Source organism: Desmodus rotundus, chromosome 12 (assembly GCF_022682495.2).
Source record: "Desmodus rotundus isolate HL8 chromosome 12, HLdesRot8A.1, whole genome shotgun sequence".
In the NCBI taxonomy this organism is placed as follows: domain Eukaryota; kingdom Metazoa; phylum Chordata; class Mammalia; order Chiroptera; family Phyllostomidae; genus Desmodus; species Desmodus rotundus.
Window position 1 is genome coordinate 95223303 of NC_071398.1, and position 20771 is coordinate 95244073.

A 20771-nucleotide genomic window follows, 5' to 3' on the forward strand; every position below is an offset into this window, starting at 1 on the left:
GTCAGGGCACACACCTGGGTTGTGGGTTTGACCCCTGGTCTGGGCATGTATGGAAGGTAATCGATCAATCTCTCTCTCTCTCACTCTCAAATCAATAAAAGCATATCCTTGGGTGAGGATTTTAAAAAAAAAAGAAAAAAGAAAGCAGGCTTTTCTACACATTTACAGAACAAGAAAAACACTAAAATTATGGGACCCTGTTTGGAGCAGATAATATACAAGAGGTGACAAAGGACCAAGAACTAATAAGCTCTTCTGTTGCTTTAGTCTTCCCTACCCATATCCAGCCCCAAAGGTTGAGCCTACATGAACCCTTAGTCTCAAAGTCTTCTTCACCACGCTTGTTCACCATACACTATTGAAACTGAATAGTGAGGTCCAAAGGAAAACAGTGTTGAAGAGTCCAAGTCTCTAGGCCTATAGAAATTATTTCCCTGCCTAAATTATGTACGTGATCACAGAACTGTTGTGGGTTATCTTCAGGAACCCAGAGAACAAAGTTATCGGCAGACAGAAGGCAAGGCAGATGTCTTAATTTTCATAATTAAGAGAAAGCCCCCCCCCAAAGAAAAACACAGACACAGACAATGGTATGATGATTGCCAGGGCGAAAGGCGGTGGGGGGACCTAGAAGACAGAAAGGGGGATAAATGGTAATGGAAGGAGACTTGACTTTGGGTGGTCTGCATGATGCAATATATGGATGATGTGTTATAGAATTGCACACCTGAAACCTATGTAATTTTATAAACCAATGTCACCCCAATACATTCAATAAAAATAAATAAAATAAATTTTAAAAAAATCAAGCCAATTCTGTGAGCTGCAAAGAGATAGACTGATTGTCAAAACCTGGGAAAGAAAAAACCAAAACAGACTATTAAACAAATGGGAAAAGGAACTGTGATGACTCCACACCAGCACAGGCTCCCTAAGAGTAAGTCCCCCCAAACGACTGCATTTTGCCGAGTATAATGCACACTTTTTGCCCAGATTGTAAGCATGCACTTTCTACATTACATGGGTGTAACGATTACCTACCGTGGGCATAATGACAGGTATAATAATCCCGTGTGTGACATGCACAGAACGTGGGTGTGCACTATACATCAGAGTGCACGATACTCAGCAAAATACAGGGACTTTACATCCTTGGTTTTTTTTGGCAAATCTTCTAACACGTTCAGCAAGGCATTAGAAAAATCCACTCACCACCTAGATGCAAAACTACACGGTGGGTCATATTTGGAGCCACGTAGGACTGTAGCTGATCGGATGCCCCTCCTCAGAGCACGAGTACCATTCCTGTGGCTGCATCCGAACCCCTCTGTACACATGCACAGTCCACGCCACTCCTCCCATGCCTCCTTGCCTATCACGATCCTGCACTTCTCACCCCTCGCCATCCCTTCTCAAGCCACCACGCATTTGCACGGGCTGCTTTCCCCACCAGGAAATTCTCTCCCCACCTGTCTGCCTCATAAACCCATCCTTCAAGTCTCAGCTTCAACACCACCTCCTCTGCCAGAGCTTCCACTCTTCCCCGGAGGCAGCCAGATGCACCTGCTCACAGGTGCACAAGCGCACAGCTCCACCACCGCAGTTCTCTCATTCACTCAACAACTCCTCCTGACGCCGTTCCATGTGCCACATACCCCACTAGGCTAACAGGATTCAGAGACAAAACACACCGAGTTGCAGAGCTCACACCTAGTGATGACGCAGACAAGGGTTCTCCCTCAGCGTGGGCAGTGTCACGACGCAGGCCAACGTGGAACACCTTGGGCCACATCCATGGGCCACTGTGACCAGAACCGCAGTGGATCTTAGAGAAACAGAGAGAACAGGAGAAAAAAGGAGGATCCCAAGGGAAAGAGCAGCCCGTGTGCATTTGCAGAGATGTGAGGGAGCAGGAGGAGATGGAGCTGCCATAGTTGGTGTGGCTGCAGCATTGACCAGGGGAGGGATGTTGCGTTATGTGGGCTCTTCCAAAGGGTTGGTTTAGATTTGAACTTATTTGCATGCTGTTCTCTGCCTCATGGGAAACAGAACACCTCGGGTCTTACCTACCTGGTCTGAAGAAGTACTTTGTTAAATGCTGAACAACTCGGGAGAATTCTGAATGCACAGGGCAGGGCTTGGCCCTGGTCTAATGAACAGTTTTATCAACAGCTTTAATGGGTGCAGAGAAGACATGTTTACCAAATTCGCATATAAAACAAAACTGGTCAGTAGAACCCAAACTCAAGTGTATTTTCACTAACTGAAACAGTGGTCCAAATCTCAAACATCAAGGCCAAAACCGATAGGAGTAAATGCACAAAACCCACTACACAAGGTTGGGTTGGAGGTAGTTATAAACAAGGTCTTTGATTAGTAATAATCTTTGCTTGTGACAACATCACATGACTGTCTCAGAACCGAGTGGATTAACATAACTGGCACGATTAAAAGTGAAGGTTGATCCTGTGTCATTGGTCAGTACCTCTCAACCATTGTTCTCCATTCTCTTCGGAGTTTGGCATTTCAGCAGGGACACTGATAAACTGTTACCTGTCTGGGGAAAGGAGGCCAGGACTGTGACCATATTAGAACTTTCTCATAGACATCATGAGGGCTGGGGACTCAATTTTCTCAGTCCACAGAAAAGAGGACTTGATTGGGGGAGAGGGGGAAAGGCTCATGTGGACGAAGGATTTGGCTTGTTCTTTGTAACTCCAGACACCTGAGTAGAAGTTACAGAAAACACAAATCAGCTTCCAAAGAAGGAATATTTTTCTTAATGAAGATGCAAAACAACATCTGCATCTTCAAGATGCATAAGCAAGAGGGGATCCTTGTAGGGAAGAAAAGGCTAAACTAAATAACCTGTACATGATTTCCCCCCCTCAAAACTTTCCCATATTGACTCCTTGTGAAATGCCTTGGGATTTGGGAAGTCTTTCTTTATTCAATCTTCATTTGTGCTCATCTGATCTCAGTCGCCGGAGAGACCATCCTGGTGGACGGGGTCAGTGAGGAATTCCAGCTGACGGACCTGCACCCCAGCACCCACTACACTGTCAGCATGTACGCCACCAGCGGGCCTCTCACCAGCGGCACCGTCAGCACCAACTTCTCCACGCGTGAGTACACACATGGTCGGCCCCACCCCCGGCATCCCTGGAGGCTTGTGCAGACCCTGACAATGCTTGTTTCCCATGCGGTGGACTGGATTACAGCCTCCGGGTTTGGGACAAGGCAGCCAGGAGCTGTTCTACTTTAGTTGACCGCAGACCAAACGCCTGTGGAAGTCAGCAGCATCCCCGGCCTGCAGACACACGTCTGTTTTCTGCTCTTGTCCTGGGTCCGGGGAAAGCAGCAGAGCGAGGCCAAGCGAGGCCAGCCCTGAAATGCCTCTCTGGCCCAGAGAGTCTGATGGACATTAAAGGGCTTGATACGGGGAAGAGTCAGCTGCTGGATACGGCCACAGCCAGGAGAGCAGTAGACAAAGGTGCAGCTGTGAGACTTACAAGTTCGAGAGCGAACTCACAGACATGCAGGTGTAGCAAGGTGGTGAATCCAGACAGAGTCAGATTGGAAGATGTCACCCCTAGGCCCAGCAGCCCAGGTGAGGGGAGTGGGGAATCGCTGATCGGATGCTTAATGACCCCAAAGGATTATCTTGTGACTGGGAGTGCCCTCTGCATCTGTCCAAGCTAGGACTGGGGCCGGCAGGTGAGCAGCCCCGAGGCCACATAGGTGGGCCAAGAGATTCACAGGCCGGGAATCAAACAGGGAGGAGCTGGAGGGGCAGGCGCTCCCGGCATTTCCTCCTCTTTGCAGTCCTGGACCCTCCTGCAAACCTGACAGCCAGTGAAGTCACCAGACAAAGCGCCCTGATCTCCTGGCAGCCTCCCAGGGCGGAGATTGAGAACTACGTCTTGACCTACAGATCCACTGACGGAAGCCGCAAGGTGAGTCTTCTGTGGAGGGGAAAGACATTTCTATCAAGCAATCCACAGGGAGCCAACTAGGTTTTCCTCTACAAATACACAGCATGCTGTTGAGGCACGAGCCCCAGTCTGCAAATCAGAGACTCGGGTGCCAGCCCTGGCTCTGTACAGAGGCAAACGCCAACCCTCTCCGGGCCTTCGCTTCTTCTTGAGACAGTGGGTTACTACTGCCCCTGCATCCTTACTCAGTGGTGTGTGCTTCCAACGTGATGGAAACTGCCAAGCTTCTGTAACTACATGGCACTAGAAGGGTTTTTACTGGCAGGGCCAAGCAAGTGTGAGCTGAATGCCAAATTCAGCAGCCTTTTATGCCCCTTGATAAGCATTAGAAAGGCTACATGTCCACAGCCTACTGCAAAGAGACAACACATCTCTGTTTCATAGCATCAGTTGAAACAGCCCATCCAGAGCATGGGATGTCAAACTTCGGTTAGCAGTGGAAGGCTGTTTTTAAGTGAAATCATACTGAGAAGCTGAATGTGCAGCACAGGTCGAGACTGGAGGGGAGCGAGTCTGCTGCCTGTGCAGTGGGGAGGCCGAGGGCTCTAGGGAGACCCAGTGCCATCCAAAAAAACACTGGATCCGATAACCCAGGTGCCCACCTTCGTCCCAGCGTGCCCCTGGCCGATAGCAGCTGTCCTGTCTGCCTATTGGCTCAGTTTTCTCCCCATTGTGGATGGAAGGGATGAGAGTGGCCACTGCAATACTGACCTCGCCGGCTGTGGGATGGGACTCCCCCTCCCTGTGCCCCACGTTGGGGGCTGGTCCCACCCTCCCATCTCCGCCCACCCCCTCACTCCGCAGGAGCTGATTGTGGACGCGGAGGACACGTGGATCCGACTGGAGGGCCTATCTGAGAGCACTGACTACACAGTCCTCCTGCAGGCGGCCCAGGATGCCCAGAGGAGCAGCGTCACCTCCACCGCCTTCACCACAGGTGAGAGTCTCACCACCTCCTCCCACCCCGAGAGACATTCGTCTCCTCGGCAGCCTCTGCTGAGATGGGGCCAGGGAGGCAGCCATGAAAAAACTCAATTGCCTCTTTTCTGCAAAGGGAAATAATTATTTCCTGCACTCCTGCCTCGGCCCCTCCTGATCCCTGCTTACTACCCACGCAAGCAGAGGGGCCCCCTGCACCAACCCCAGGCCCACCTGGCCCAGCTAAACGCACCAGGTGGAGACCTCAGGTTCCCGTTCAAGTTTTTGGCAGGAGTTTTTCCAGCAGACTTCATCCTTCCCCCTCCCTTCTGCTGCCTGTGATCAGAGATTCACTTCCTAAAAGAGCGGCAGTGAACCCTCCCCGTTAACCCTGTGGCTTTCCTCCATTCACAAAGCACTCTGCATTCCCCTGGTCTCAGCATGGTCCAACAACGATGGGTGAGCAGGGCCCATTCGCCCCATTTCACAGGTGAGGGAACAGGTGCACGGAAATCAAGGAGCTCCCATGGCTAGTAAGTAGCCGAGTCCGAGCTTGAAGCAAGGTCTTCTCCTTCTAAATCCAGCGGGCCCTCCTGACTCCCTCACTCAAGTGTCCTTAATGGATAAAAGTGTCCTGCCATGTGTAACAGGAAATGAACTAGTATCTAACTTTCAAGGGCTATGTGACAGGCACTGACCGTTCCGATCGCATCAAGCGTGTGATCTAATGTCGTCCTCACAACAGCCTCTGAGGTATGCTCCATCACCCCTGTGGGCAGATGAGGAAACTGGGCTACAGAGAGGTGAGGTGGGCTCCCCAAAGGTGCACAGCTCTTAGGAGAGCTGGGAGTCTACCAGTTGTTCCGGCTCTGGGGTCTGTGCTGTTAGCATTCCGTCCTGCCACTCCCCTCGGGGCCTCTCTCTACTGTCAGTAACGTGGGACCACCCACTCCAGACTTCGAATTCTCCCCCTGCCCCCCATTCTGGAATGTGGCTGTGCACCTGTGTGGGGCAGCTATGAGCCTGTCCCTTATCGCTACACACCTGTCTGCCTGACACCTCAGGGCAGCCTCTGTGATGGCAAACCATGGCTGATGGATTCAGAGGCCAATTCAGTCCCATAACCAGCATCCATTCCGGCTTCACTGACAGTACCTGAGCTTTCCACTTAGCATCCTGCTATTCAGGGAGTGGGTCGGTCTCAGCTGATCACTCTAAGTACTTTTTATGCCTCGTCTTATGGGAAAAAGAGCTGACACTTGGGTCCCTAAATGGCCTTTGTCCATCGGCAAACCCTCATCTTGTCCAGGGTGGGCTAAGAAGAGACTCATGTCAAACAGGTGCCTACTTGATGGGCTGGAAAAGAGTTGAGGTGTTAAAAATAGGAGAGAAAAGAGGAAAGGAAAGGGAAGGACAGCCAGTCTTCCACAAAGCCTCCTTTGATCAAGAAGCCTTCCCTGGTTGCATTTCTGCCTTATAACGTAAGCCCGTTTCATTCCTATAATCACCGCCCATAGCTTCCTGTCCTCTGGTCTCTGGTGTTTGCACAAGACTCTGAGGAGAATTTAACAGAAGTAGTATGGAAGAGAAAAAACATGGATACATTATTTATAATTTACTGCCGCCCGAAATTTCACCCAAGGTCTACTTGTCTTTTGGAGACAAGAATATAAATGAGACAACAAATGCTCCCCGCAGAGCAACCGAGCCTTGGCGAGGGGGTCCTCTGAGAGGCAGACTTCATTGTCTCTTTTAATACTCCACGAAGCAAACAAGGCGCTCGCTACCGCCTGTCCTCAGAGATGGCGAACACTGTAAAGCAGGTTGTCTTGACCTTGAGGTTAAGCGAAGACAATCATTGGCGGAGGTTCCCAGCGACGGGTAATGGGAAGTTTTCTTTATTGCCTTTGCTCCGGTCCCTGCGCTCCCACAGCCAGGCTGAGCTGCTCTCCGGGGCGTTCTCGGGAAACTCCGAGAGTCTGCACTAACACGGGCTTCAGTTTTGGGGGTTGTGAAAATGAATGAGGATTGGCCACCCCTGGGTTCCGGGACAGCAGACAATGGTTCGTGCAAATCCGCATAGTTACCGGTTAATAGTTATAGTACTGGTCAGGTTATCCCTTTCATCTTGGGTGACTTTTAGTAGGGGATGATTTTCAGGGAATTGGTCCCTGTCATTGAATTTACTTAGATAGAGCTGTTTGCGCTGTTCAGTAGGACAGAGATGTGCGGCCCTCTGTAGGGCGAGCGCTGAATTGTGTCAGCCAGCAATGCCATCTGCCTTTATGTCACTGCGCACGGAATGAGGCCTGGCCCGTTTTCGGTTGTGCCGTCCCATCGTTTTCAGAAAATCTGGTTTTGGTTTCCCTCCTCGCTGTCACGGAAGGGATCACAGAATTCACGTGGCATCACACATTCAGCACACACTCGCTGCGTCTCGGCCGTGGGCCGATCGCTGCGCTCAGTGCTGGGCGGGAGTGAAGAGCGAGGTCGGCCTGGCGACTGCCCTCCTGAAGCTCGCACTCGAGAACACGAGGCAGTGGGGCGCAGACAGGAGGAGGAACTGGGGTAATTTCAAGCAGTAACAATCCATAAAATAAACAGGGTAATGAATGAAACAGGGCCAGAGGAATGGAATAGGATGGCTCCTCCAGGAGGAAGGTTTTCCTGACTGTCTCTTGCCACCTGCTTCCCCCAACCCCAGGCCCTGGCCTCAGCTAGGGTGCTGAGGAAAGGCCTCTCTGAGCTGAGACACTTGAGCCAGGATGTAAAAGATGAGAGAGGAGCAGACACAGAAGGGCATTCGGGCCTGGGGAAGCGTAATGACCGCATGCAGAGGGAGGAGTAAGTTTGGCACGGTCAGAAGTTTTGAGGAAAGTCCGCAAGAAAGGGAAGGGAGTACAAAGCTGAGCCAGGGCATGGTAGACAGGCCATGGTGAGGATTTTGGATTTTATTTTAATTAAAAGAAGCCATTTCAGCTGGAACCATTGCTTTGGAGAAGCCATTGGAAGCTCATTGGCAGGTGAGAGATGCAGGTCATGTTCTAAAAAGATCACTCTGGAGTGATCTTAAAACTGGGAGAATGGAAGCAAGGAGGGCCAGAGTGGCAGGGAGAGACCAGGTTGGTGGCATTACTATGGCCCAGCCCTCTCCTGGCCCCAGAGAGAGGCCAGGCCGGCAGCTGCCAGTCTGTGATCAACTAGCGGGCCGCGGAATTGGGTCTCCTGACCTAAGGGAAGCCAAGGCCAGTGTGGTCGATTACGTCAGACTGGGTCTGTGCTGTTAGGGTGCCTGCAGCTGACCTTCAAAGGGCTGACCTGGGAGCGCGGTGGGCCAATGGCAGGGTGTCTGCAAAGCCTGCGGACCTTCCTCGGCCACTCCGCTGGCGACGACGTCCAAGCCGTCTATGACGCAGTTGATTCTCTGTTCCCATCGCCTCCTCAAAGTCTGTTGCCACCTCTCCTCTTGGATTCCCACGACTACCATCTCCTAAATGAGTCGCACCTCCAGTCTCACCCCCGGCTGACTCATTCTCCACACCGCAGTGAGGACAGGCCTTCTAAAAACTGCAGCTTGAGCCCACCCTCAGATGCTTCAGCTTGTTGCCTTCAGGATAAAGTCCAGCTCTTTAAGTGGGCACGATCCCGTCCCACCTACCTCCCCACGGCTCTCCCTCATCCACACAACCCATCTCTCACTGGCTCCTGGCCAGCCCTGCCGTTTCCCCAAAAAGGCTGTGCTTTTCCATTGACCTGAAACACCCGCCCCCACCACTGTGTGGCTTACTTCTGCATCAGCTCCTAAAAGAAGAAGCCTTTTCTGATTAGCATCTGCAAATCCCTACCCCATCCCTGGTCTCCCTGCCCCCCACTCAACCGGCCCTCAGCAGCCCCAGGCTCTCCTCACACTAGCAGGCTTCCATGTTTTGACAGCTCCTTGTGTTTCTCTCTCTTCAAAAACGCAGAGAATTTAGGGTTATATTTGTCTGTGCCGCCCACCAGAGTGTAAGCAACCTAAAAGAGTATATTCATTCCCACCTCTTTCTTAGCCCAATATTTAGAACCCAACAGACACTTCCTATGTGTTTGTTGAATGAATACATAAAAGAATAAATAGGTAAATGAATTAGAAGATGCTGTCAAGGTGGCTACAGTGGTAGGTTTGACGGCCCACGTGAGCCAAACAGGTAACTTTGCCCTCCCCACAAACCTGCCAACCACAAACCCACTTCTGGGAAAACAAGTCAGAGTTTTGGAGGCCACAGGTGTCCACCGGCACTTCTGCGGAGTAGCACACCTGGCTGCCCTGAGTGTGCTCCCAGGGACAAGTGCCACCATCTCGGCTCTGGTCCTAGCGCTGAGGCTGTAAGGGTGGGCCGTGGACAGACTCCCCAAAGCCACTAACTCGGGCCATTATAAAGACTGTGCCCAGGAACACAGCATGAGGCAGGGGCAAGGCAGGGATGGAAAAGGTCTCTTCCCTCGCTCCCAGCGGCTGGCAGCCCTCTGATTCCAGAGTCACGTAGCTCCACTCACTCCCCTCGGCTCTCAGCCTTCAGATCGCCAACACAAACCAATTTCTGAGCAATTCTTCCGGAAAGTGCCCCGGTCCTATTGATCCCACAATTACACCTAGAAACACTTTAACCAGGAGACATTCAGTGTCCCAGTCACTTGGCAATGCTCTCCTCTTAAGTTGGTAATCAACACAGCCTGTGCTTAAGGAAAAAAAAAAAGTCTCTTCGTGGGCCAGGCCACAGCTATCGCACCAACGGGAAGAAAAGCTTCCAGTGTTGCTCTGGGCCCTGAAATTTCTGCCTTGGGAAAAATCCTGGCACGACCTGTGTTAGGGTTAAACGTGAGTTTCTGATGCGCCAGATGGCAGGGCATCCAGAGACCCAGGGGTGCCTGAATCCACCCGGATGTCTCCCTAAAAACGTCTGAACCCACAGCATGCACGCGGTGAACACAGCGGGACAGGAATCGGGGTCGTCTTCATTATCAGCTAAGCCAAAGTCCAGCGGCCGCCAAGGCAGAACCTCAGGGTAAAAACAGGCACCCCAGGCTTCAGCTCAAAGCTTGAGAGGCTCTTGTTTCCTCTTTCCCAGAGCCCCCAATCTAAATCTTGGGAGCTGCCCACTCAAGACATACCTATGGGAGAGAGAGAGATGGAAGGGAAAGGAGAGAAGGAAAGAAATGGAAAGGAAAGGAGGGAGAGAGGGACAGAGAGACTCGGTCTACTTATCCACACAGCCCTAGGGGTCTAGGCAGAGAGAACCGACTACCAGGCCCCTCAGGGGTACAGTCTCACTCGCCAATGCCACTCCTTGGCCTCTCTGAGGAGAGAGAACTATACCAGAGGAAGAGTGGCATTCAAGTCCAGGAGGCTTCAGGCTCACCTGAGGAGCCTGGGTGAGCTCCTGAACCGGAGGCCCACCCCTGACACTCTCATTCAGCAGCTCTGGCACAGAGCCAGGAATCTGAATTCGAATAAAGGCCCCAGTTTGGGAACAATTAACGAGCCTCTGATTCCTCTCATCAGGTGAAAAGGAATCATAACTTGATTAAGGAGGTGACCCCTTTGGCAGCCTTGCAGGCCAGAGGGGTTGGATTGAAGGGATTTCGTGACAAATGTGTCTTCTCCCAGCTCCCAAGAGGCAGACACCCCAGGCCACTGCTCCTGACATTCTGCACAAACAAAATGCTCGCTGGCTGGCTGTCCAGCAGGGCCACTGACTCAATTACAGTAAAGGGCATCTCTGAGCAACCAGGTGGGCTCGCAATTTGTCGCAGGTGAGGCGAGTGCACCCAGCAACCGGACAGAGAGACTCGGTCTACTTATCCACACAGCCCTAGGGGTCTAGGCAGAGACACCAGCCCCTCACACATCCGCTGAGCGCCTCCCCCAGCCAGCGCCACGCAGGGCCCTTCCCCTCACGTGGAGCAGCCTAGGACCTTCCTCCCACTCAGCTTGGACCACACTTCACTCCTGAGTCGATTGTGTTCTCATTTTCTGACTTTAAAAATAAAAAAGGGAATTCTCCTTTTATATGACAGTCCTTCACATATTTAAGAACTTGTCTTCTCCAGGGCCAGTCATCTCAGGTTATTATATTCGTTTCTGGTCATCTGCCTTTAAGGCAACTGATGCATTTGAACCTTTTTAAAAGTATTTACAACTGTTAAATAATCTACATGACTGATGTGAAGGAGCCTGTATAAGATCACGGATTCACTTACTCTGAGGTTTGGTTTAGTTTCATGTGTGTGTTTGTATGAGGTTGCCATTTTAACACACGCGTTGGGTGTTGGGAAGAAATCTGGGGTTCTGGCTCCTTTAAGAAGCTAAGCTGATCCAGGAGAAGGGGCTGTTGGTGCATAAGGTAGAAGTGAGCTGAAGACCAAGCACGTTCAGGGCTGCATTTTGAAAATGAGAAATACAGGCTATGAGAGAAGGCTGGTTGCCCCACAGAAAAGGTGGAGAATGATCTGGGAAAATGGGAAATAATCACGGTGTCCCCAGGCAACAGGGAGAGAGGAAGGAGCTCCCTGGCAGCTGTCCCCGAAATATAATTGTGACCTGTAGGCACGGGGGGGACGGTGAACACTAATGAGCTGTAGGACAAGAGCATTTCTGCAGCTATTCAGAAAATCGGCTTCCCGTTTGGGGGTAAAGATATTTAATTTGAATGTAGGACTTTTTTTTAGGTCAGTTTGGCCTTTGGGGCTTTATGTGCTTACAGTTTAGACACAGACATTAATTCGTCCTCTGCCGCGTGGACCGAGGTAGACCCAGCCAACTGCCCCGTGTTCCGTGCTCTCTCTCAGCAGAGTGCACGGAGCACTTGACCCGAAGTTGGAAACTCAAGTTCATGTGACAGAGGACGTCATGTGATCTTTCTGAGTGCAGTCTTTCTGTCTGTAAAATAAGCTTTTAATTCATAACAATCTGCCTTCCTCTCAAGTTTCTTGCAAGGATTAAGTGAAGATAAAGATGCATTTTGTCAAGCACAAGTTCTGTAGAAATACAGTTATTCCCTGGTGTGGCCATGCCTGAAGTAGGCCGCACCTTTGTTCCAAACCACCTTCAATGGGAGCCACCCTTGACCCTGGCGTGGCAGAGCTGAAGGACAGTCCTGGGCTTGGGGGCATTAACTCATCTCCAAAGGGGCCTGTGGAAGGTCGATGGAACCCAAACGACCTCTCCCCAACACAGGATGCTTCGCTGCTGGTCCGTCTCAGGTGTTCACATGACCTGGGCCTTCAGTGATATTGTTCCGTCTCCCTCCTTGTGTGGCATCATGCTGTCATTTGCACTGACCCGCCGGGGGCTGGCCGTCACACCCTGCAGTACACGGGACACTGCAGTGACTGGCCGGTGAGGTCCATACTTCACCCCTTCCTGCCTCTGCTCTGCAGGCCACGGCGGCAGAAGCTCATCAGCCACACCATTCTATTTTCCGGGCGCCCCCCAATCACAGTTGCTCACTCTCAAGCCCCGCCTTTTGCTCGCTCTATCAGTGCCTGCAGTCCACAGAGCCCCCCCGCTGGGATCTCTGCTCCTCTGCCTGCCTGCTAAGCATTAAAATGTGCCCCGAAGCTAAACTCTTCAAGACACATGATTTAAGCTTCGCTTTCAGCTAATTAGATACTGTTGTACAAATTGGGCTGTTCTTGCTGAAAGAGGAGCAGCCATTCATTCCCCCTGCCCTCTCTTTAAACTCCCACTGAACTGTAAAGCACGGACGTTTGACTGTTTAGTCCGATCAGGAGATTACTTTGCACGAGGAATAGATACCAGTCTTCTTGCTCATGCTGAGCGCATCTGGGCATCCTTGCATGGCCGCTGTGAGGAGGGCCGCGATCTGTGCTTCCGTGCCTCCCATCCTTCGGAACGGTGGCCGTACAGTGATGCATTGTGGGCCTGCCCATCATCATCCTGTGAGTGACAGTCACTAACTGCACTGACACATCTGCACCTTTGGGGGGAGGGGTATTTTCATTATCGCCACTTTATTGATGAGAAAATTGATGCCCAGGGAAGCCATACCATTGGCCTGAGCTTGACCAGGTAAGTGGAAGAGGCAGACCTTGAACCCAGCTCTTTGGTCTTTAGATCCCAGAAGACTGTATATTGTCTGATTAATCCACATCAGCTGCACGGGGGCTGGGAGGGGGGATGCAGGGGGAGGCAGGGTCCCCGCACTCTGTGGGAGGTCCAGAGTGGATGTCTCACAGCTCCTTGTGAGGTACCACGAGACCCTCAGGAGTGTCCAAACTGCAGCCCACAGGCCGCATGCAGCCCAGCATGGCTGTGAATTCGGACCAACACAAAAGCGTACATTTACTTAAAACATGAGGTTTTTCTCGTTATTACGTGTCACAGTGTATTTACTGTGTGGCCCAAGACAACTCTTCTTCTTCCAGTGCAGCCCAGAGACTCCAAAAGGTTGCACACCCCTGCCCCTTCTCCGGTTCAAGGGGCTACACCTAGTGGGAGAAAGGACCCTTTCTGGAAATCGCCTCTGTTCTTCTGCAGGGGGCCGGGTGTTCCCACACCCTCAGGACTGTGCCCAGCACTTGATGAATGGCGACACGCTGAGTGGGGTTTACACCATCTTCCTCCATGGAGAGCTCGGCCAGAAGCTGCAGGTGTACTGCGACATGGCCACGGATGGCGGCGGCTGGATTGTGAGTGAGCGCACTGCTCTCCGCACACGCAGACTTCCTGGCATTCTGGTCCACCTGGCTCAGCGCCAGGGGACCCCAGCTTCACCATCCTCTGCCCTACCCCTCGCCTACCCCCGCATGTCCCTCCTAAGGGCTCTTCATGTCCCTCAGGGCTTCTCAGCAGCCCGATTGTAGGTTTTGGTCGGGCAGAGAGAGGAATAACAAATCGAGGCTGCCACGGCCTGGCCCAGGGAGGGGGTTCCTTCTGCGCTGGCAGGTGTTCATGCAGCGACAGGGACCAGTGGCTCAGGCAGGCCTGGGTCTTGCCTGCTGGGGACTGTAGCTCCAATGAATAAACAGGAGCTGAGGCTCTGTGAGATCATTAGGACCTTCCTACTGGACGATTACCTATGGGGGACTGAACGTGGGTAGTCACCTCTAGTTACAAAGGCCACCCTTGTCCCCGTCCTTCTCTGGCCTCTCTGGTTCTTCCCCAGAATGTCACAGCCTGCAGGGGGCACCAACTGCTAGGAAAAGAGAGACACCACTTCCTGCGAGTATCCTCTTCTATGTCTGACCATTCAGGACAGAGAACAGAGAAGGGTGGCCTCACAATTGTCCCCACCCATCAAAGCAGCCCGACAGGAGGGTTCCTGCAGCCTGGCCCGAATTTGGTCCGGCACTAGCTGGGTGGGTGCAGATGGAAACCAGGTTTTGAATGGAGGGAAATGGTGCTGGTGTTCATAACATCTAGCCTTGGGAGACATTTCGTTTTTTGTTTCTGAGGCATTTGTGCCTCCTTTGTAAAGCATAATTGGGAAATTGAAGCCGAGGCGGAAGTAGTGGAGGTTAGATGAAATTAGCACCTAAACAGCTCGGAAAATGAATGACATGCAGTTGCTTTGCCTGCGTTGGGATGATGACAGGGACTGGCTGATTTGAAGTTGGTCCTGCTCTTTGGGTGAGAAATGCTTTCTGCTGCACTCTCTGGTGCAAAAAGAATCTGAGAGCCAAGCCGATTTTCCCTATTTGGGGGCTCCATGTGTCCTTGAATCTGTTCTACAGTGCAGGGGTGTAAGTGAGTGTCAACATCCCACCCAGGCCTGCTTGTCAGGGCCTCCGTACCTCGAGAGAGGTGCTGGGGGTCTCCTACGAACATGGCTCTGCGAATACCCAGCTCTGCATGCAATGTTCCTTATCTGAGCATCTCTGCCCTCGCAGATAGAAAACTCAGCGACAGCAAGTTTACTCTCGAGAGTTCCTTCCTCTGCGTCCCATTATTTTCCCCGTCTCTTGGCAGGTGTTCCAGAGACGGCAGAATGGCCAAACTGATTTCTTCCGGAAGTGGGCAGAGTACCAAGTTGGCTTCGGGAACCTGGAGGATGAGTTTTGGCTGGGTAACGCCTCCGTGTTGCTTTTCCTTGCAGAGCTGCCCTGGCTCTCGGTCTGCCTCTCCCCTTTCTGGGTCCATCTGGGGTTATCAGCAGCCCTGAGTCTGTTGAGAAGCTGACAGCCCGTGAATTGCTTTCAGCACCTCTGGCTCTGTTTGGCTGCCCTATTGATCTGTGTTTCTCTTACTGTGGCGCTTTCCTCTTTGCTCCGTCTCTTTCCATCCTCACGAATAGTCTCTTATGCTGATGGGTCTTGACGTGAGGCAGCTACAAAGGCAGGGACCGGCCCAGTGGGCGAGGGGGCATGAGCAGCACCAGGGTGGCTGGTCACCTCTCACAAGCCAGGCACCAGCCAGCCAGCCTGCAGGGCCAAGAGAAGGAGGCCGTCACTCTGCTCCAGTTCCTTGGAGGATGTGATTTCCCTGACTTGGCAGGGAGCAGAGAAAAGTGAGGATGGCGTTAGAGGTAGCCATCCATTTTCTAGGGGTCTGGCACGAGCAGGAGGTGTCGAGTGAGGACCGAACGGGTGTGTGAGAAGGAAGGCACACACGTCTGACCCAGGCAGACGGGCTTCAGTGCCACTCCCGGGAAGCGGTGCATGCTTTATGACCTGTGTCTCCCTCGCTTAGATTCTCAGTGATTTGTACGGGGCAGCGGGGAAAGGAGAACAATGGCGTCCTGAGTCAGCGGCCTCCTCTCCACCTCCCTGGCGCTGCCTCTCCGGGCCTCGTTATCTTTCTCCCCCTAACTGGCCTCCGTGCACACCTCCAGGACTACTCATCACTCATGTGGCCTCCGGGACAGTCTTACTCACCCCAACGATCTTAGCAGTGGGAACCCCATTTGTAAAACTTCTCAAGGCCTCGCAACCACCAAGTGAAAGCCAGACACCTCAGCTCAGGCATCGGGCCTCCCCATTCTCCCTGGGAGCCTCTCCCCACCACCAAGTACCTCTCTCCTTCCCACATGCCCCCAGCCCAACCCCAGCCTCCAAACATTCAGAATCACTGATGTCTCTCTGGAAGGAACACTCTCCCGGCCACTTGTCCCTTCCTCTATGCACTTTGGTGTCCATCTCTGTGTATTCAAAGAGCCGGAGAACCCACCCACCCGTTGGCCTCGCCCTTTGCCCGTGGGAGAATTGGCCCCTCCCTGATTAGTGTCCCCTTCCCTTTCTCTCACGACCATAGACTATCCCACGGAAACCTCCTTCAGGGCTGGGAGCGCCTCACATTCCTCTCTTAACCCCATTGCCCATTGCAGTTAGAATCAGGGTTAAGGTTTCTCCTTACTCTGTTAAGAAACAGAATTTGGAAACCCCTCTCTTCCCATATGTTCAAGGTTACTGAGTCCTTAGGCCCCAGATACTTGTCATATCATCAGAGATGTCACCCCACACTGGGAAACGCTGTACCAACCTACGAGCCACTGACGGGGAAGCCACAGCTACTCAGAGAAGCACAGGTCTGGCTTCCTGGAGAGGCATCGAGGGCGGAGTAGGATGCGGGGAGGACAGGAACCAGAAAAGAGGGGAGACAGTGCTCCTTTCGATGTGTGCAACCAGAGCAGGGAAGAAACCAGCCAACCAGAGGAAAGGCGCAGCCAGGGGAAGCAGAAGATGAGGCTACGTGGGCTGGACGAAGGCGCGTGCAGTCGGCAAAGTCGGGAAGAGATGTCTGGACTTGATGCCGTGGGTAACAGGGAGCCGGGGAGGGTCCAGACCACAGGCCCAGCCTAGTGGTGTGTCGTTGGGCAGTGGTGCCCAGGTTGGGGTAACACTGTGACCCCTGGTTTCTGTGCTAAGTTGGGTCCCCTGGCGGCAGAGCCTGGGACAGAGATTCCTGTTCAAGGGATATATCTGGGGGTACTCTCAGGAGAAGGGGCGGGGGGAGGCAGGACAAAGTGGGGGTAGACTGCAAAAGTGAGGCTTTGGTTGGAGGTTAACTTCAGTCTGATCCCCAGAGACGCTCTGGGCATAGACTGCTCCCAGGGTTGGGGTAAGGGGCCCGGCTCTTGTTGCCCTCCTCCTGGCCCCACCGTCAGGCATTGTGGCGGTCTGCCCCACAGTGTGGGGAGGGAGAGTGTAGCTTCTGGGGTGAAGGGACTGCCGTTTGGCCAAGGGCAATAATCCAAGAAGGAGGCAGTGTGAGTTGGGTGGAGGCTGCGGGAGGAGGGGGTGTGAGAAAGGTAGACAGACCTCTTCCTTCGCAGGCAGGCATCTCAGAGACGGCAGGGTGTCCAGGTGTCCTGGCCCTGGGTCTGCCCTGAACTCCTCTGACCGCTTTTTCCATCTCTTTCTTCCTGTCACTCGGGCCAAAGGGTTCACACCCGCGGGATGCCTTTGGTCACTTTTACCCAGCACCATGTTTGGAGTGAGAGGTGGCGGGGACAAGGCCCGAAACGCTGAGGCTCAGGGCCTGCCCATCCCTGGGTCCCGGGGAGACACCAGGCCCCTGAGCTTCCCTGTGGGGGGAATTCCTCCACACGCCTGTGCTGGCCTTTTGCAGGAGGAAATTCAGAGTCTGGGAGGGCAACAGCATGGGAAGGGCTGAGGCTCACGAGTTTCCGAAAACCGCCCTCTTCCTCGCCACACTTGTTGTGAGCCACAGTTCCCTTTCTTACCCCCATTTCCAAAGCCTCTGGGCCAGGCTCCCACATTCTCCGCTCACCTCTGCAGGGCTGGACAACATCCACAGGATCACGTCCCAGGGCCGCTACGAACTGCGTGTGGACCTGCGGGACGGCCAAGAGGCTGCCTTCGCCTACTACGACAAGTTCTCCGTGGAGGACAGCAGAAGCCTGTACAAACTCCGCATCGGGAGCTACAACGGCACCGCAGGTACCTTGGCCCCTGAGCCGGCCGCAGGGCCATGGCCGTGTGGCAGGACCAGGGCCCCCACGCCTGGAGTTCCCTGCTGGCCAGAGAGCAGGGCGATCTCTGGCTCTGGTCCAGGCTGTCCCACACCACTTGGGACAGGAAATCAATTTCCCAGGACTTGAGTTTCCTCGTCTGGAAAATCATAACAATGATCCCTGCCCTGCTTCACGGAGCACTCGGGAAAATGCAATTAAGTGCAGTGAAAGTGCTTTAAGGTCTAAAAAACGAAGGTCAATGGGAGGGCCACCGATTCGTTTTCTTGTCTAGATTAATCGATATGGGCTCTTATCCAGGGAGAGCAGAACCAACCACAGTCTAGGTAGACATCTCCCCTGCGAAGACAGCGAGGAAAACCATCTCTGAACCAATGAAAACAAACCGGTTCCCCCCCAGATTCCAAGATGCGCCCCCATCAGAAGTCATCATCACACCCCATCAAGGAGCAAACAACAGCACGTAAAGGTTCCCCACCGGCCACATTTCTTTTCCCTCTTCCACAAGAACCACGTGCATCGGCCCGCTTTCCGTATAGATTTTTATGACAGTTCTACTAAGTAGAACGACCGTCTCTGGAAGCTCCGTGGCATTAATAGTTTTATCCAGGCATAACACTGAGTCTGCTTCCTGGGCTCAGCCAGTCTGCTTCCTGGGCTCTATTATAGCACATGTCATAAAACCTGTTTTGCCAAATGTTCTATTGTTTGGTACATGGAGTTATGGGTCCTCTCATTAACTCCAATTTTAGGGCTAAATGCCAGTGTATAATTTTAGCAACATGTTAATGCCTCTCGGAACTAAGACCATCAAGATGTTGCCCTTGCATTTCTGCCTCTGTCCACTTATTTCTCTTTTCAGCCAGGTACACTACTCCAAAGAGAAGACATGCTTTCCTTTGTTATTCTTCCTATTTCAGACCTTTCCCAATGGCCAGGAGCCCCGCCCGAGGAGCCCCACCAAAGGTCCAATTGACCACACTTGGGGCATCCAGTAGCCATTGCAAACGATGTACTAAACTAAGTAGCAGACTCAATCATTTCAAAAATAGCCAGGCTGCACCCAGGCTGCCCCACCTTCCCGTGGCTCGTCACTGTCCCCTCTGGAGACAAAAGGAGTCGAGAATGTCTGTGCCCCAGTGCCGGCCTGGAGCAGACAGACAGGGTGAGGTGGAGCCGAGGGGAGAGGTCTGAGCAGGAGGTCGGGGGACAAGAAGATGAGTCGGAGGGAGCAGCATGGAGGAGCTGCCCCCACCCAGGGAAGGTGGAGGAGGCTCAGCACAGCCAGGCTGACTAGTCGGTGGGCGTCAGGGGCCAAACGGGGGGAACCCTGTGGTGGCGGCCAGGTTGATCGGGAGGGGGGTCACTCGTCCAGAACATGCTGGCCGGAGAGGGACAAGTTGAACAGCCTCACGAAGGTTTCTTTTTCTCAGGGGACTCACTCAGCTATCATCAGGGACGCCCTTTCTCCACCAAGGACAGAGACAATGACATCGCAGTGACCAACTGCGCCCTGTCGTACAAGGGGGCGTGGTGGTATAAGAACTGCCACCGAACCAACCTCAATGGGAAATATGGGGAGTCCAGGCACAGCCAGGTGGGTGACACTCGGCCGCTGCCCGGCAGGACCCAGAGCTATGGAACCCACGGGCCCTTAGCTTTACGTTTCAATTGTACATGTGGTCTCACCCCCACACCCTGCCTTTGAAAATGAACTACTCAGAGTCTCAAGAAAGGAGGACCATGGAGAGGACAGTAACGCAGACCCGGGGTCCAGGCTGGACAGAGTAGAGGCAGAGGAAGAGGGGTGGCCGGACTCGGGAGCCAGAATGCCCCCAGATAAGCCCCTGCAGCCAGTCAAGTCCCATTTCATTTCCTTGTCTAGAAGATTCCATGGAGATCTGTTCAATGCCAAGGGCAGCTTCCCAGGCTCCACTTTAGCTTCCGAAGTGTCCCAGGAAGGGAGATACCAGTGTAAACCAGACTGGCTGTCCCCATTGGAGACCACACGTCCATACGATGGGCCACCTGGGACTTTCCCAGCGGGAGCACTGGACGTCCGGCAGCCAGGGACACCCCACTGTTCCGGGCAAAGCTGGAGGGTCGGTCGCTGTCAGTGGAAACCACCCGACTCTCCCACAGTGGGTGGTCACACACAGTTACTCTCTTCAGAATGCTTCTGTGCTGGTGGGATTTTGAAATTCAACTCCAGTGACTGGTGCAGGTGAATCCTGAAGCCCAAACACCTAGAGCTGTGATACATTCCCAGCAGAGACCCAAGCCACAGGCCCATTTAAAAAGAAAAGCTGGAAAGGGACTGAGCCCTGACCTCACTAGCATCTCGGCCACATCTCGGGTGGTCTGACATGCGCCTCTTTCTCCTTCCCAGGGCATCAACTGGTACCACTGGAAAGGCCACGAGTTCTCCATCCCCTTCGTGGAAATGAAGACACGCCCCTACAACCCCCGTCCTGTGGTGGGGCGGAAACGGCGGTCCTTGCACTTCTGAGCCGTGGGTGGCCGCCAGCCAACTGACCTTTCCTGTCCTTTGTTTGTATTTTATAATATGACGCCAGGGGTGGGGGGTCATAGTACTGTGCTTCGCAACATATTATGAGTGTCTGGAGGAAGCAGGGGCAGCAGGAACCAGCTGAGAATTAGCTGCCCGTGGTTCCTGCTGCCCTCGGGCAGACCCTCAGTCCATCCTCCCTCCTACCGGGCCAACCTTGACCTTCCCCTCTCGTCCCACCCAGGAGGAAAGGGAGGAGTTTTCTTCAAAGACCAATTCAAAGGCAAGTCTTGGAGTCCGGTGGCTATGGGGACAGGCACGTGCCTTCTCTTCTTGCCTTCCTTCCGAGACGCCCTTCACGCCCACATGTGTGTTTCTGGTCACTGCCTTCGATGGCCAGGTCCTCACGCCAGCCCA

At 53.1% G+C, this 20771-nt stretch overlaps 1 protein-coding gene across 1 annotated transcript in view; it reads left to right on the forward strand.

Annotated features, from left to right (window-relative positions):
- The window catches only part of TNR (tenascin R), a 62750-nt gene extending 42396 nt beyond the window's left edge, over positions 1–20354 (forward strand). Inside the window, exons 14-21 of the mRNA XM_024551740.2 lie at positions 2982–3125; positions 3826–3956; positions 4800–4932; positions 13453–13604; positions 14884–14980; positions 17652–17813; positions 19279–19442; positions 20235–20354. Coding sequence (XP_024407508.2) covers positions 2982–3125; positions 3826–3956; positions 4800–4932; positions 13453–13604; positions 14884–14980; positions 17652–17813; positions 19279–19442; positions 20235–20354 — 1103 coding nt within the window. The remainder of the gene's footprint in view (positions 1–2981; positions 3126–3825; positions 3957–4799; positions 4933–13452; positions 13605–14883; positions 14981–17651; positions 17814–19278; positions 19443–20234) is intronic.
- The last annotated feature ends 417 nt before the right edge of the window (positions 20355–20771 follow it).